The sequence below is a fragment of the Chaetodon trifascialis genome, chromosome 9, assembly GCF_039877785.1.
Source record: "Chaetodon trifascialis isolate fChaTrf1 chromosome 9, fChaTrf1.hap1, whole genome shotgun sequence".
In the NCBI taxonomy this organism is placed as follows: domain Eukaryota; kingdom Metazoa; phylum Chordata; class Actinopteri; order Chaetodontiformes; family Chaetodontidae; genus Chaetodon; species Chaetodon trifascialis.
Genome location: NC_092064.1, coordinates 24,993,290 through 25,011,055, shown reverse-complemented (window position 1 = coordinate 25,011,055; position 17,766 = coordinate 24,993,290). Strand labels below are relative to the sequence as shown.

Below are 17,766 nucleotides of genomic sequence, written 5' to 3'. Positions count from 1 at the left end.
TGGGCCTTAAAGATGCCCTGCGGAGTTCTCCTCTAAACTAACAAAAGTTATGCTGTGCGCTTTTCACCAAAACACATTATGTGTGTCCTTGAGGTCTAGCAAACATTTTGAATGCATTTGCTTTCTCATAAAATATTTGGCTCTTTTTCTTTAATATTTTAAATTGTGCATTGTTTATATCCATGTTCATTAGCTTGCAGCCTCACTGACTGCCCTTGTGAATTGTTGCACAGTCAATCGATGGAAAAGCTTGAAACTGGTGGCAGGAATGCGAAATGCATCAGCTGTGTGCATGTGAATCCTTGTGCACATGCACAATGAAAAACAACATTAAAACATTACCTCATATGACTACTAGAGGTAAAAACAAACCTATGAACTGTAAGGACACAACTTCTCTTTATAATGTTGGGAAAAAATGCAATAGTGGAGTTGAATGACATGTCACCTGATACCTGAATATATTTAAGTATGAAAAGTCTGAAAGGGAATGCTTGCTTGCTATATTAAAGGGTCAGTCCACACAAAGGAAAAAAAAAACCTCATTTACTTTTAGTGTTGTAGGCATACAGATAGTTTTGTTTTTATTTGTCCTGGTTTTGAGATATTTGTCTCTAAGATTTATGCTTCCACTCTAAAATAATGGTGGTTAATGGATTTTCATTTGTGATGCTCAAAACATTAAAAAAAATAACTTGTTTCTGAGACAGTTTATTAGACAGATATCTTTCCTCGTAGGCAAATACCAAAACTATCTGCATGGCTGCACACCATAGATGTGAGAAAATATGTTTCTTTTAATTCTCAGTGAGCTCATAAATTATGGGTGTACATTGCCGATTATTCCCTCAATATCTCAGTATGTACACTTTTGTTCTTCATCTTGTCCCTGTCGACGTATCATGTGACCGTTTCCAGTAACTCCGGTTAAACATGCATTTGGCTCCGACAGCAAGCTTCGCTTTGCGTCACTTCTGCACGCTGTTACAGTAAAAACTCAGAGAAGCAGACCATGTTAATTTCTCATGTTTCCTTTGAACTTTGTGGTCACCTTTTTTATCACGGTGTTGTTCCCCTCGTCTTCCCTTACTGCTGTCACTGTCTGCAACCATGGCAACAGCCAAAGACTTTCCAGGGCCTACAACAGGTAAATATCCCACTAGATGATCATTGCAAGCCAGATTTACAGTGTGTGATGCTGGATCTGGATCTGGGTCAGGACACATCACGACCTCCACACAGCATGAGCCAAACCATCACCATGCATGGATGCTCACTCTGCTGACGCCAGCTGCTTTCTCTCCAGCCATGTCACAGGCTGCATAAGTTATCACACAATATGTTTCTGGGTTGGTTTGTCTTTGCACAATGAAATGGACGGCTCTATCTGTGTGGAGCTGGGCTGGAGATCGGATTTGTGCTGGTGTGTAAATGTTTGATTTCAGGTCATGTGGTTACAGCAGAAATGGAAGGGGAAGTTCAAAATTCTTTGCGGGGAACTCTCTCTCGTGATCACATAGTTCTTGAAAACTATTTCCATTTACCATATTTTCTAGGTTCATGATGTGGACATGGTTGCAGCAATTTAGTGTGATATGTTATTGAAATGATATATATGTGTGTGTGTATTTTAAAGGTTTAAAATACTGAGGCTATTATTTGTTTCTATGTGACATAATGGAAACAGGATTAATGGGGAACTGACTCATTGATATCTCTGTCGGTGTGCCTCTGAAATATCTGTAGTTTTCTTTTTGTGGCTGTGTAGTTTCTTAAGTGTCGTCTTAATATTTCAAGTAAGTTCTAATTTTTGCAACCATCTTTTTTTGACTATTGCCTCTGCAGTTTGTTCGAGGATTGACATAAGCATAATCAGTGTATTTGCACGTGAATTAAAGAATTAGAAAAGGGATAAACACTTAATGGTCATTTACCCATTCTATAAGGTGAAAGCATAAGTAGCAAGTTGTGTTGAGATGACAAGTTCAGCTGCAGACAAGCAAGAGCAGTTCAGCTTGTCTCATTTCTGTGCACCAGCCGCGTGTGATACGAAAACTGCTTATGCCCCTTGCTGACAGTGGAGTCACGGTACAGATCATTATGTCCATCAACATGCAACCAAACTGTTGTACCAAAACAGTTATTGCGTCAAAGTCTGAAGCGCCTGCTTGTGAGTCCCTGACAAAAGAATCGTGGTGGTTCTATTCTGCATGGTGTTCAATAAACTGCATGTTTCACAACTTCATCTTTTTTTTATTTTTAACGCCAACACTTTGGGTTGCTGAAAATGAGGGCTGCATTCCGTTAACGGAGGAGTATAATAAGGTTTGTAGGAACATCCCCGCCGTCATTTCCCAGGGTCACTTTGCAAAACTGAGCACAAGCCATAGCCATTCATCAGTTTGAGATAATGAGAGCACACGAGGTGCACAGTGAAGACGTAGCCACTTACAGTTTATTACAGGACAGACACAAAGACATGCTCCTGCATGGGAAACCTTCAGATCACTCTGCCCGGAGGATGCCTCATGTTAAATAACACTTATTTAAAAAACCTGATCCTCAGCAGCAGAATCTGGCAGCGAGCACGGGGGAAAACACAAAGACTGGCTTCAGTTAGACTTCAACTTTCTTGCAGCACATTGCTGTTGCGAATGCCCATTTTAAATTGTGCAGGGATTTGTGGTATTTCTTACGATTACTTCTTGTATAACTCTATTCAAGCCCTTCAAAGCAGGCATGTCGGGCTTCTCTAAATATGACAGAAGATTTTTTTTTTCAGGATAATTGCAGGAATCAAATATTTTCATTGCCGTTTATTAAATGTCTGCAAAACATCTTGCAGGTGTTAACATTATCTCACCCTTCCCTCCATCTCTGTATCTGCTTTGTTTCAGATCCTAATGCTTTAGGACAACACGGACCTGACCACGCTTTAATCGGCGGTGTAGTTGCAGTCGTGGTCTTCATCACCTTGTGTCTGATAATAGTTCTTGGACGATATCTGGCCAGACATAAAGGTAAAAGCGGTCACTTGAGCTCCCTTGAATAACAATTTTCTGGGTCAGATTGAATGTACACGTCTGGTGCTTTCAGCTTGTGGATAACTTGCTGTATTTCTGTATGTTTACAGGGACGTATCTAACGCATGAGGCCAAAGGAGCAGAGGACGCCCCCGATGCAGACACAGCCATCATCAACGCTGAGGGAAACCATGTGCATGCAGAGGAAAAGAAAGAGTACTTCATTTAGACTTCTGTTACTCTTCTCCTTCGTTTCATGACAACTTTTGACAGCAGACATGCAATTTTAAGCTGCCTCAGCGTTACTCCATGATCTGTTTTGCTTCACTTATTGTTCTTTTGTCTTCTCCAGAAAGCTCATGCTTGGATATGCTTGTTTTCAAAGCATTCGCTGACAATATAGCCTTCTCCTTTTGTATTCAATGTAAACCATGTACAATTGGATTATTTCCATTTCAGTTTTACGGTGCCTAACTGCTGTACATTTTTCTGCATTTCTTTCACGGCTTGCATTAACCTTTTTCTCTACTCTCTCTTACTTTACCTGTTACACAACTTTTTGCAGATTTTATAAAATTCAGAAGCAACAAGAAATGCTCTTCAACTCCAGCTGGAGTTAAATCTTAGCTTTTCAGACTGTTTTGCTTTAAGAGCAGAATATGTTAAATACATCAATTTATCAAGTATTGACATCAGAAGAATCTTTTTAGGGATTAAACAGTGGTTTTGGTTGTTTTCTGGAGTTAACCCCATCTGGGCCATACAGCATACAGTCAAAAAATCGTAAAACAGACCAGACAAAACAAAACAGCACAATCTTTGTGATTGTCTCTAGTTGAAATCAGCCCCCTCTTCACACTGTCTGTATATTTCCGCATCGATTTATTTTCAGTTTTGGCTCCTGCTGTTGATTTGTACCAACAGAGAAGAAGTTAGAAAATTAAAGCACAAAGTCTGAGGACTAACATGGAGGGAAAACACATCAACTGTTTCTTGTCTCAGGATTCAATATGAGTCTAGATGAAGAGGTGTCAGACATGTGATGAAGATTTGAGTACACTTGCAGATATCGTCATGGATGAGGAACTTTAATTTTGGTTGCCGATTTGATGTTAGATCCAAACTGAATGAGTGGAACCTTGTGGGGGTTCATTATTTATGGTACGTTGAATTTTATTGAACAACTATGCTCAATGTGTGGATATTGCTGTAACATACTTTGCTAACGTGAATATTGGTGAACAATATTGTTGAATCTTGGGATCCCTGACACATTACAATTTGTATATTAGCATATACAGTATTTAAATTATTCCAAAACTCTTAATTTTTTCCCATTATCTAACAAGAGGTTGCTTTGCCAGATGGCATGTAAATAATGTGTAATTATTCGATTGCAGTAAAAAAAATAAAAATAAACATTGGTTGTAGCTTTTAATTTCAGGTCATATCAGTTCCCGTCACTTTGATGAGATTGTTTTCACACTTTCAAAGATTTTTTCAAACAGGGATTCTAATGAATTGCTTAAAATGTGAAAAAAAAGAAAAAAGAAAAAAATTCTGGTCAAAATATATGTATTTATTATTATGATTGATTGACATTATTATATAATACTATATTGATTGATATTATTGCTGTTACTAAAGTAGTTGTCTGACATTAACTTTTCCATTTTTTAATTCTGTAACTTACCATAAAACACAATACAATGATCACCGTTATGGCCTTTGAGTTTGCTGCAAACAGTACTAATGACATGTTGAGGCATTGGTGAATCAGACATCCCCTCACTGTATATAGTCACTGTATCAAAGACATTGAACCACATTGCCAATGCTCATACATGTTATTTTGTTAGTTCAATATGATGCTATAAATAACTCATTTTGTACAAAGTTTTAATCGCTGTAATTAATTTGCTTTTTATGGGGGATGTGTGAGGTTTGCTTTTTTCTCAGTATTGATATTCATTTTTCAACTATGCCACTGTAAAAAAAAAAAAAAAAAAAAGAGAGAGAGACAAAGTGCAGATTAAAATATGAACAACTTGAAAACTGCCATTTTGTTGTGACTAGGTTTGTACTTTAAATGGACTGAAGAGTGATGCTTTGTGCTCATGAACTACAGCGCTATTACCCACAGTCACAATATCAGTCTGCACAGACTGCACATGTACAGTTACATAAAAGGAGACATATGCTGATGGTCAGTGCTTTGACCAAAGTTACACTGTAATTGTTATTCCATGCAACTGTTGAGTATTACTCGGTCTTTAGTATTAATAATATATGCTAAGTGTTGAAGGATTAAAAAAACATGAAGCTCCTCAGGAAGATTGCCCGAGGCTCTCAGCTCCGCTCATGATTTGTGCATTAATACAGGGTGACAAAAGGAAGACTTGAGTCTCCCCGAATTCCTCCCCATCCCTCTGAAACTGCGTTCGATATGCTTGAAGTGGCTTCTCGAATCGACCCGCAGATGTCAACGCAGCAGGCTGCTGTTGCTCTTGTTTTAACAAACTTGAGAGAGGAAGTAGGCTGGGTGAGGAAAACTGCAGGCAAACCGCTTTGTGATGTGACATTATGGTCAAGGATGTTAGGATGCAGCTGATTGCTTTAATTGGAAGTGAAATGATAACACTTAAGATGAAACTTTATTGATCCCTGTGGGGAAATGAGATCATTAAAGAAGCAAATAATAATAGCGTCTAACAGGGAAAAAGACAAATGGAACAAATGTTCTAAATAGATGACAAAATTTAAAAAAAAAAAAAAAGTAGAATAAAGAGTGAAGCAGCAGTAGAGTAGATAATAAATATAAAATAAATATATGTGGATGTTGCCTTTGTAATGATGCAAAACATGGAAGAGGAGTATGGATCACTTATTTATAGATTGGTACAGGTACTAGCATGCACATCTTCTTAATACTGAAACTAAGGATTACTGCAGGATGAATATGTCCTCTAGATGAGGATTAGTATGCATAAAAATGCAGCCAATGCAAAATCAAATAGTGTGCTCATGAAAATACCATTATAAGAGGCACATATGGGAAGATTCAAAAAGTATTCCAAGAACATTGTGTGCATTATATCCACATTATCTAAACAAGGGTATATGTGTGGACATGAAGTGTAATGATCTGTAGACGAGCATTATAAAACTACACCTCATCAGACTTACATTTGACTAAAGCAAATGTTGATTATAGTATCTCACCTAAAGTAATCTTGATACTACATATACGTCAAACCCTACCAATTTAGAAAAATAAAAGAAAGCACCTTTTATAGCCCATTATCTTTGCTTCAGTGACACAGATTAACTTTTTGAAATTTGAGGATGGATAGAATGGCCTTGTGCAGATTACTGGGCTCATATTAAATATCTCAACATCCTTAAAGGGAGCTCTCGTTCCAGGACACGGGGCCCGAGTCATTATGATCCTCCATTCTTCAGCTCTCATTGACCTTGAGCATAATGTTGCTTCCCAGCAGACTAATGTTGCCATTATCAACACACTGTCCGGCCAACCATCTGCCTGCTTCACACAGCGCCTCGCTCCCCCTCTCCTCTCGCAGAGACAGCTCCCAATGCTCACTTCATAATCATTACTACCAAAAGCCCAACCAGTTCAAATAAACATCAGCTCCCACTATCAGACTCCTTCGTGTTATTAAAAGCTCAGTGCTTCGTTAAGCTATGTAAATTGAGATAGACTGTCTTGAATAATGCCTGGCAGAAAATAATGCTAAGAATTCATCATAATTTAGTAATTGGATATCGAGGGAGGAAACACTCATGCGCAGTCGTAAATAGTGAGTTGGAAAATGGATTTTCTCTTTACCCTTGAAATGTGAGAACCATACCGTGGGCAATGTAACAATCACTGCATGACCTCTGAGGAGGCCTTGTAAGTCTTACTAAACTGAAGAAACTGATCCTCACTGTACCCTGTAGGCAGGGTCCATATCAGTCCTCCAGCTCACAATAAGCTCTTATCAAAGCAGAACAGAAGTCTCTGACAAAATCCTTCAGGGATGAATTGATATCTTAAAAAAAAAAAAAAACATTATTACACTTAAATATATTAGGTCTACAGCACAATTCTGATTTGGCAATCTTGAAAATGTATTCTTGAGCTAATAGTCCTTGCAGTGGAATTTTTAGTGCTGTATAGTTCCATAGTGTTTGCCTTGCTGTCAACATGAAGACTGTGGTAGAAAAGTTTTTTTTACAGTGACTTGGACCAGGCTGTTATCAACACAGTTTGTGTTTTTTCTTCTTCATCCCGCAGTTCTGCTGTAGATTAGTGACAACTGGAGGAGCCTTCGCAAAACTGTGCATGAAAAGCCCTCCAACCCTGACACAAATAGTGATCCTTCTTTTGGATTAACAGCACAACGTTTTGTCCCAAAATAACAGTAATTCCACTTGTTTTCACTATCCAAGCATGTAAATTGCCTTGTGTAATTCACTGGGCGATTTGCTGAGGAAGTAAAAGGATAAAAGGATTTCAAAGATGTAGCGGGATTGCAAAGCGAATTCAGTGTGCTACACAGAACTGATGAAGAAATGTTTGTCCTCTGGATCATGTTTTTAATTACAGATTTAACAGGTATTAGTGACACTGTGAAGTAACCCAATGGTTCTTCCAAACCTTGAGTCAGTGCCGTATTTACCGATAACGATAATCACATGCCCAACTGGAAAAAATCAATCCCAGTATGTTTTTTCTTTGTTTGTTTTTTAAATTTTATCAATATTGTGTCATCTTTCAAATTGCCTGCCAGGCAGAACAAATATTTTGGAAGTGTTTACTCGTAGTCATTGCTCTGTTCCCAAAGATGAAGTGCGAGAAACAGACAGCTGAAGATGAAATTCACAATTTTTCAATATCCTCCTTTTTATTTTCAGAACTTCTGTGTTGGGAGTCTGTTGTTGTTGCCCTTAGAAGCCTGGGTTTGCATTGTTTATGTAAATGGTTTTGTCTTTGATTGACAGCCCATTGTAATAGAAAATTGGGTAGAATAATAACGGCATGTTTACAACATTGCTGCTACCTTGGAAGAGGAGTCATGATGATGCCAACCGGCATTGCAGGTAGACTCTTGGAACAAATTCTCATGAATTTGTGAAAATACCCAGAGATAGAGATTACCTTAAATGGTTTCTTGCTTTTATATATGTTCAAACAGCAGATTTGCATGTAAGGCTAATATAAGTGGAGCAGAGCTGAGCCATCTGTAGCCCCTTTTGACTTACAGCTGCAACAGTCATGCCTCATTTTTATCGCTGCTGAATCCGAGGACTGTGGGATATTATCTTGAGATGTGTTTTGCCTAATCATATTTGATGAGATTAAACAGATCACTCACACTTCCTCTTGTGACAGGGGCGAGTAGAAGTTAGAAGGAGTCAAATGATCTGGAACAAAGAACATGAGCTTGTGTATCCCACCGGATGCATCACCATGCCATTAGTCTAGATGAATGTGTACAGTCAGATACAATTTCCTTGTTTGCTGCATGAGGGCTTCCACTTTGTGAGGCAGCAGCTCCGCTGTTCGAAACAGGCCACTTGCAGGCTCATGGATTGATGATTAAACAGGGCTACCCACTGTATTTTAAACTCATTCATCCAAACTGACTCACATTCTCTGTGGTGCATCTTTAAATAGCCTGTCCTGGGATTGTCTGTCTGCCATTTGATTTATTCTATATTGTATTTTTAGATCTAATTAAAACTAACTTTTCTGTATTGTTTGGCTCAATTTTGAATTGTGCAGGCCCAGGGGAGTACATAAAGGCAAGCCTTGTCTTGGATAGTCATTTGGGGAGGGAAAAAGCTAGTACCTGTGGCATAAGGTATGCAATAAATAGCAGGCCATCTGTTTGGATTTGAGCACTTGAGATTCTTCCAAGGAACTCACCAGAGACTTAATTAAAGTTGGAATATTAGTGAGTGGGAGACTGATGTTTCTCCAATAAAATGACAGCTATAGGAAATCTTTGCATTCGTTTCATAACAGAGTAGTTTATCTTTAGAGTAAACAGACAATGGTGCATTTCTATTAGAGCGTCCATCATTAAAAATGATCAGATATCATTTTGATCTTTTTTCTGGTTGTGATTTGAAGTCGTTCAATCTATTTAAGCTCTGTAACCTTTTAAAAAGCTGGTTTCCATTTATCCTTGTTCGGTCTGCCATGGAACACAGGAAATGATGCGTGTTCACACAGGAACTATCATGTTGAATGTGGAAGCGAATGTGGAATAATTAGTCAGTTAATGAGTGCATAACAAGCCAAAATTTTTGGGAACAATGACATGCCACAAGCTCATTATCATGTTTTACCAGAAGCAACAATGTCTAACTTTTGTTGTATGTACTGTTAGGAAGAACGTGTCATGTTTCTGAAAACTGATAGTTGCAGTTATAAATTTGTGCGCCGAAGGTTTTTTTTCTGGTTAGGGAAACAGTAAATATGATTTAAGGAACTGAAAAAATAAAATAATTACAAGTACATATCCAATGAAAATGACAATATTTTTACCGTGTAGTCTATTTTAGGAATTTCCTTCTCAAATAACAAATACTGTCCAATGCAAACAGAATAATAATGTGTAAACACTGCATCGAAAAGGTTTTGACAAACTGTTGTGCCTGCAGGATGCCAGCTGTCTGAATGTGGGTGGACATCACATGTTGGTATCAGCCTCATTATCATCAAGGTCCTCCTCTCCTGCTAGATCTTTCCTTTTTTTCAGCATGTATATTAATGGTGTACGATGGCGCTCGGTTTAATTGCCTGTGGTTCAAAATAGCATCAGTAACACAACATATGCTTTGAATCAAGGCACTTCTGTTTGCACTGTATTTTCATCTGTTCTGTCAGTAATTACATGCACATATGTGTATCTGACATGTAGACAGCTAATTCTAAGTAGGGATTTCTTTTAACGAAGTTGCACAAGACCAACATTAAACACGTTGTTTGAACGATGGTGCTGAAGGTCGTCACCCTGGTGGTTAAAGGCAGGAATTTTCAACACATTAAGCACAGGTGACTGTTGTTCATTGAAAATAGATTTAGTTGAGCAATGTACCTTGATGTGCAGCTGAGTTTCTTTCTGATATAGTGACTTTCTGGCAGAATTAATAATGAACGCCAAATCATGCACCAGCGTCCCCAAATCCCCCAAAACTAAGTCAGCAAAAAAAAAAAAAACACTTGCATGGTATACAGAAAAATACAAAATGCCTGATCTTTTCTCTTGAAAGTGTTTGAAATAATCACATATAAATCTGCTCTAATGTGATAGCACAAAAATCCCAACATAAATCTATATCTGTATTAAAGCACTTGAAAAGATAAATGGTATTGGTCAAGGGGTGACATAGCGCATTGCAAATAACAAAAAAAATCTTGATTTATAGGGTGAGAGGTGTTAAAGAGCACATACAAAAAGAGGGGAAGGACCGGTGGGATTGCTAAGGCCTGAATACTTCCAGAGCAGCGTGCCAGTCGTCTTTATGATGCCAGTCAGTGTGATAGTGAGCCTCAGGGATTACTCCAGACAGACAGCTCAGTAAGACAACTGATTCAATAGTAGTGAGAAGAGAGAAAATGTTTAATTCAGCCATATTTAGTATTCAAGGGATGGACAGCCATACAAGAGTTCACCTTGAGGGGTCATCAGGAGAGAAAGTCCAGAATCCCAAAGAGCTACCAGGCCAAGTTTCCACAGAGCACTTGGAAACGCAACTGATTGTGTTTTTAATTGCTTTGATTATCGAGTTTACTTTGGCTGAATTGAAAATGGTAATGCGACACACAGCAAATTAGAAGACTGATATGCTGTGAAAAGAAGTTCTGTCGTGCAGCTCTTGTGACATTGTGATAGTTTCAACAACAAAATCAGTGCTGAACTCCAAGTGTTTGATAAATGAATATGTTCCTCATAAGTTCAATTAACGGCATTATAGAGTATCTTACAAAAATGAAAATGAAGTGAAAAACTGTACACATGAGTCGCTGCATTATAGGTTATGTGTCATTATAAAAATTATTAGCTGCTTAAGTCACTGCATTTATTACATCACAGCACAACTAATGCTCCAAAATAACTTGTGGAGCGCTGGAGTACAACTGTGCTACATCTAAGCAAGACATGTTATGATTAATTCTTATCCAGAAGAAGTCTGTACAGTTTTAACTGTGGATTATTTGCATTATTTGCAACAATCTCAAAGAACAATAAATATTGTTCTTACAGGTACAGAATAATGTCAGACGAAGCAATGGTGGAGTAGGGCTCCATCTTTTTCAGGACTTTGAAGATTTCTAGTCGGGAAATTCATCATAATACTATCACAACCTTCTGTTCAGTGTTTGCAGCTTTAAGTAATTCAAAACAATACTATTTATATTAGCTTGGCTCTGTGAAAGAGTGCCAGCTATAGAGACATGATGAAATCCCTGTGTTGAAATACCTCACTGTGACGTTCAAAACTAATTCAATTATATGCATCACCAGTTCAATAGACCTACAGAATTGGGTTATTGTCTGAAATGATGGAAAAAAAGGAAAATACCAGTAAATCATGTGTGGAGTTTAAAGTAAAAATGATTTTCGCAAAGAGTTGCCAGAATGGGCTGCAAGAAGGAAGGATATGATTTCTGCAGTCATTTGCCAAGTTATTTACTCTGCATCAACTCCAGAAGCTATTTCCTCTGCCATCACAGAGGTAGTCCGATAGTGGGGAGATAATATGGGGATAACGCTTTAAGTCCCTTTAATTAACATTTATAAAGAATATACAAACATAATACATGGTTTATAACACACTAAAACGTAGTTGTAACAGATAATTTAAGTGTTTATTAATGTACAGTACTTGTCAGCAATTCTAATTCCTCCTGTGGAGACACATTTTCTACCATTGTCTGTTTACATTAAAGCCTCCACCTACGGGTGTCCATTATTATACGCTTAAATCTGCTTACTACTACATTATGGTGTGTTAAAAACCATCTATCAAATGTTCGTGTTCTGCTTCAATATGCTGCTTCGGGTCAAGTAGGTCAAACAACAGACGAGGTTCAAAAACAGCGGTATGGAAACCCTTTTAAGTCTAAGCCGTGCAGACTGCATCTGTAGCTGCCGTCAGTCATAAAGAGGCCATGCATCATACACTGCTCTAGAGGAAGAAATGTTCAAAAAACATACAGTATTTTTTATGGACTATGTAGGCTGACTCATTTAATCAAGGCTACGTGATCAATAGCTCATTGCGTCAAACATCCAGCGTGAATACATCTGTGGAAAGTCAATATGGATGATAAGCTTCATGATGAGAACCAGGAGACTCCAGAAATATTGTTAGGGGGTCAAAGTCTCCAACGGAAAAGTGAATTGTTTCAGAAACTGATGTGCTTTTTTCCCCTCAGTCTGCCATGAGTCCAACCTCAAATGGACTGTTTATCAGTCAGTAAGTCAGGATGGAAAACACAGAAGCTGCAGGCCAGTGACGAACAAAGAAGATCATATAGCTGCTAAGGAGTGGTCACTTGCCCTGTTATGGTGTTATTGCCCTGCATTGATCAGAGGTAGTGTTAATGACTTGAACTATGGCTGTAGCTGCAGTGCAGGTCAATAACACTGTTCCATTGAGCGGTATACTACAACAAACATGTTTACTATTTTTACATCTAGCAGGTAGATATCAGCAGTGAGCTTTGACTGAGGTATGCTGGCCTTTAGCTCTTCATACTCATACCTCACGGCAGAGATTCATCATGGCTTTAGTTAAAACTACAGCCATTTGTGGTGATGTCAAGATCGTTTACTGGAACATCACAAGTGCCACTCATTAGTTCACTTAGCCAAGCACTGAAGGAAGAGGACATTCACAGCGTGCAACAGTAAGAAAAAGAGCACCAGATGGTTTTAGTGAGCCGTAAGTCAAACAGTCCTCAACACATTTCAAGTCAATCTTTAGGACTGTCCTCTGCTGTTCTGCATGTATGCTGTTAAACACTTACGACAGTGAGGAACTAAAGAGACTCAGTGAAAGAATGAAAGAGAAAATCAATGAAGCATCTTCACAGTCATATGTGCATGGAATGGAGCAACTTAAACATGGAGTAAAAACCACATCCTTTATTGAAAAAAACCTTTACAACTGATTTTTTTTTTTTTTTTTTTTTACAAAAGTTGGCAGTTCATACTCCGTTGGTCATTGCTTTATCAAAGCTATTAAGAAATGAAACAAATTGGTACATTAAATCACAACAGATGATGTTTAAAAGATGCATTCTTCAAGATTCGTGTCAGCTCATTCGCTGGCATATCGAGTGATGTCCAGCTAATCCAAACGCCACACAGATGAGTCCCGAGATGCTCAGCAGTATTACGGCAGAAATACTGATTGACTGAGAAGCTTTGCACATTTTTAATCCAGTAATCAAACCGTCTGAATATTAACTCACTTGTTTGATTCATTTGTGCGTTAAGGTGTTGCTTTATGAACATTTAGTGCTTGTGTTTGATGTATTTTTGCTTAATCTTTTAATTTTTAAGGAATTCCCTGAAATACTGACTGGTTGTTCTGTAGCCTTACTTCAGTGACAAATCTGTCCACAGCTGAGAGGGTGACCAAGTTAGAAGTAAAAATGAACTAAAGCCAGTTTGCATCAATCCTGGCTATTTAGAGGTAGGACCTCTGTTTAGTCATCGCCATACACAGTGCTGTTATGATGAAGGTATCAACCGAGTCAGTCAGAGTCTAAATGAACAAGCGATATTAGACCCACAACCACAGGAGGAGGATGTGGAAGAGGCTGCTCATCCTGATTTAGAGCACTCAAGTCCTGAGGGACACGCTGGAGCTGCACCTGGGGGTCGAGCTCCCCGCGATAAAGACAGATTCCTCCGATGAGTCCTCTGAAGAGGCAGGTTAGAAGTCTGTCTGGAGTCCGTATCTGACAGCAAAGCGAGAACCCGTAACATCAGGAGGGACAGGAGAGAACAGCACCAGGACCACCAGCGGACAAAAAGAGGGACAGGGACTCAAATCAGGAAGAGCAGCCTCGCCTCGTGGCCGTCTCCAGATCTCCAATCAGTTCGCAGTTCTTGGATATGTGGTTTACAAGGCTAAAGCGTTGTTAAAAAGATGCACAAATAGGACAACGTAGAGGACTATATTGTTGTGAAATGTACAAGGTCACAGATATTCTCCTCTGAAAATGTTTAGGACACTTTCATCTGTATTACTGATTCATGAAAATGAAATATTTTCAGAACAAGAGTAATATTCATAGTTGATCCAAATAGGAGTTGAAATTGTTCTTGGCCAAATCACTGATTCAATTTTTTTAATGCAGCTCTTAAACTTGTAAACATGCAGAAATAGCAGGTCACATCTACAGATGTCATACATTCCAACTCTGATTATAGAATGCCATCTGCTGGGCAATGCAGACCAGACACATCTGGAAGGAAATTCACTCCAATGCCTAAAACTACTGAACATTTGTCTTTGGCTTCATCTTCAAGTTACGCAGCCTCGTGAATTCTTTAAATCATATAGCTCTATGCTGACAGTCCTGGTACCAAAAAGTACAATATGCTGATTTTCAGTAGAATCATCAGTTAATTTTTAACATCTGAACTCTGCTGTCTTAAAATGTGATCCATGTTCAATAACAGCATGTTTTAATTGCCAGAGTGTAATCCACAATTATGCACAATTTATCTAAAAACTAATCAGTCAAAGAAAATTGGAGAGAGACTTTCCACGGTTGTTATCTATAATTCATAAGAGGAAAATCAACAGATTTCATAAACAGATATCTCGCATGTTGTTGACTATGTTGTCCAATTATTAATGTGGTATCAGACCTGAAAATCCTTTAATAGCCTGGTAGTAATACACAGTGGTGCCATCTGAGGAAAGAACCACCTAGGGCAAGGTGTGATCTGCGGCACATGCAGGAGTATTAAAATTGCAAATACAACTGAGGTCCTTGAGAAAACTCAAAGAAAAACATCGTTTTAGTGCTTCGTTTTGAAAAATATGCCCATTAGCTAAAACGTGTGAGGACTCTGTTTCTCAAATTGCAGAAATGTTCTTTCTGCCTTTTATTCTAATGAAGGTCTTAAAAAAGTGGTTCATTTACGTCAGTTTTTCAGACACTTGACCATATGCTCACAATACATTTGTGTGCTTGCATGTGAGACAAAGCGAAAAAACAATGTTGAATGGATTTACATTTTTAAGTAAACACTTACAAAGTGACTTCAATGACAAGGCACCAGCTCCCCTATGTATATTTATTCTCTAGGCCTGACCACTACCTCCCTTCAATGCCAAAATAAATCTGAAAGATGTCACAACAGCCTTTTTCATTTAAAAACTGGTAGAGCTGCCCAAGGTCCATGTGATTACCTCTGTTCCCATGGGGGTCAAACATTGCCTCTTCAAAGCCTGTGAATTTGCGCAGGGAGTCTATGCTTTGAACAGCCCGGCTGTCCTCAACCTCACGATCAAGGGGAATATCCTCTCTATGTCGAATCATGATCTTCTTCCATGTCAGAACCTTGACTCTGTGAAATGGGAAAAAGTTTGGAAAATAATAAACCTGGCACCTCAGCAGGCTTCTGGCTGTGACATCAGCTGCTAAAAATAACAACACTTAAGATACCTGGACCAGAACTCCTCGCAGGCAGGCTGAGGCCCTTCCACACACACAATACCAGGCTTCCCAGGCATGCTAAATCCTGACAGGCCCAGCTCCTTGGACCACTCCAAGATGTTCTTCCTCTTCACCTTGTTGTAGATGTGGTGGCTGTAAATCCACAGTCGGCTGAACACTTCCTGTGGCCACGGAGAGGCAGACTCTTTCTTTGGAGCCGGTGCTGCTGATAAGCTCTTATTAATGAAGAGCTGCAGGTTGTCTTTCACCCAATCCACAGCGGAGAGCACACACACTTCCCCCTGGCAGTTTTCCATGAGGTATGCGTTGAGATCTGTGTGGAGCTGTGTCTGCTGGGCCCTGTTCAGACCAGTACACCTAGGGCAGGAATAAAACATGCTGTAAGATGGATTCAAAGAAGATTCAAGGCCTTTGGAACTGGAAGTTTCCATCCTTGGAGGCAAAAACTTCTAGTGGAAATCCTGAAGAAGCGTATTTGCACTATGACATTGCGCAAAATAACCATAACAGATCTTCGGGAGGTTGATCAATATGAATGACTTCAGCCAATACAACATTTTCTAGAAGAAAGTTACAAGGTGAGTTATTTCTTTAGTGCTGCTGCAGTATTTTGCATTGTGATAAGCATATAATCTCTTTGCTGCTACATCTACTATAAGTTTACTTATCTGTATTATGAAAACTAGATTTAATGGTTTGTGTCAGATACAGGCCTCTTAACTTAGGTAGACAGGAGGACAAACCCTTGTTTCCATCTGTATCAGTTGTCTGCTGCTCATCATTAGACCACACCAGCTACACTGTCGTTCTTGGCCTTTCTTTCTGGCTCTTTGCAGCTCAGGCTCCTGCTTCCTGCTGCTGGCTGCATGGAATGAAACGTTGAAATGTCCATGCTTGAGTTATCAGTGTCTGCTTGACATGGAAATTTGGAGGAAATGTTACAGTACTGTAAGCTCTCAAATTGCAGGAGCCGCTTAGACATTTCATTATCGGATGCTATTAACACATGACCCTTAAAATGGAATATTTCTTTTGGGAAAGCCTGCAATAACAACACAGACGAATCTCTACACTGAGTGTGTGTAAAACTTTATATCCAGTCGGTGGTCTCTATTGGCCTCCCTAACATTATATTATATAATCAACCGTGTTGCAGTTTCGCAACACTGCTTTCTAAAATAAAAATTATGTGCACAGTTCATAATTATTATAAAATAAGTAATTTAGTTATGTAAGGTCTTGTTTTGCATATGTTGACAGTTTGTCACCTTCAGCACACATCAAAGATGGATAATGCCTTACCTGACTGTTATCTCTGGTAAGACACTGGGATATTCGGATGGATAAGCACAGGATAAAATGACATCCGTCTGAGTGGAGCAACAAGAAAAGACGGGACAAATAACTAATTTAGGACATACTTAAAATCACAATGACACATCTTGACAACCAGTTGTTCTGTTACCCTCTCCATGCATGAGCTGTCCAGCTTCTGTTTGATGAGAAACTGAGGTCTGGAAGGTGGAGGTCTGTCTGTTGAATCTGAGCACTCCACATAGTCCCTGAGCTCAGCGAGTGCCAGCTGGTCTGTCATCTCCAGCTCTTCCTGGGTGGGAAACATGCTCGTCAGCAGCTCTATCTCTGCAAGCTGAGACTCTGCCCACTCCAAGTAAGACATGCTGCTAAAGGCAAATGCTCTTCGGGAGTGTTACACGTAAACAATCACTGTTTTAAACCGCTTTCTGTCTCCACAGTCAAGGATATTGACGCTTTAAGTTAACGTTAGGCCACATGGCATTTATAATTCGGCTAACGATTGACATACTGTTTGTTTACCAGCTACTAAAATGTAACTCGCTTTAAATCTTCTTAAACGCGTCACATTAATTGGATATATTCAAACAAGCTACACAAAATGAGCTGAAAAGGCAGGACACCCGAATGTCTGAGATACATGCACCGCTGGTGTAGCAGCTTGTCAAGCTTTGTTTCAACTCGGACCGTTTTTAGAGACGCACA

At 39.0% G+C, this 17,766-nt stretch overlaps 2 protein-coding genes across 5 annotated transcripts in view; one reads left to right on the top strand and one right to left on the bottom strand.

Moving 5' to 3' along the window:
- LOC139336788 (cell adhesion molecule 2-like) overlaps positions 1–5,083 on the top strand; it is a 129,181-nt gene extending 124,098 nt beyond the window's left edge. The window contains exons 9-11 of one of the 4 annotated variants that reach the window (XM_070971022.1): positions 1,121–1,147; positions 2,898–3,020; positions 3,134–5,083. In XM_070971022.1, coding sequence (XP_070827123.1) covers positions 1,121–1,147; positions 2,898–3,020; positions 3,134–3,252 — 269 coding nt within the window. In that variant the 3' untranslated portion in view covers positions 3,253–5,083. The remainder of the gene's footprint in view (positions 1–1,120; positions 1,148–2,897; positions 3,021–3,133) is intronic. The other 3 variants (XM_070971024.1, XM_070971023.1, XM_070971026.1) reach the window with 3 other exon arrangements.
- An 8,156-nt stretch (positions 5,084–13,239) lies between these two features.
- On the bottom strand, positions 13,240–17,755 carry rwdd2b (RWD domain containing 2B). The gene is made up of 4 exons (XM_070970191.1): positions 17,213–17,755; positions 17,050–17,117; positions 15,736–16,104; positions 13,240–15,637 (listed from the first exon to the last, which is right to left on the bottom strand). The coding sequence occupies exons 1-4, from the start codon at positions 17,423–17,425 to the stop codon at positions 15,385–15,387; spliced, it is 903 nt and encodes a 300-aa protein (XP_070826292.1). The 5' UTR covers positions 17,426–17,755; the 3' UTR covers positions 13,240–15,384.
- Between the last annotated feature and the right edge of the window lie 11 nt (positions 17,756–17,766).

Bases quoted from the DNA above. Each gene is read 5' to 3' on its own strand.
- rwdd2b (XM_070970191.1), bottom strand. From the start codon at position 17,425: ATGTCTTACTTGGAGTGGGCAGAGTCTCAGCTTGCAGAGATAGAGCTG. The intron at 16,105-17,049 runs GTAAGGCATTAT...TTCCTGCCCTAG, and splicing joins TTACCAGAGATAACAGTCAG to GTGTACTGGTCTGAACAGGG. The intron at 15,638-15,735 runs GTATCTTAAGTG...CCCATTTCACAG, and splicing joins TGCGAGGAGTTCTGGTCCAG to AGTCAAGGTTCTGACATGGA.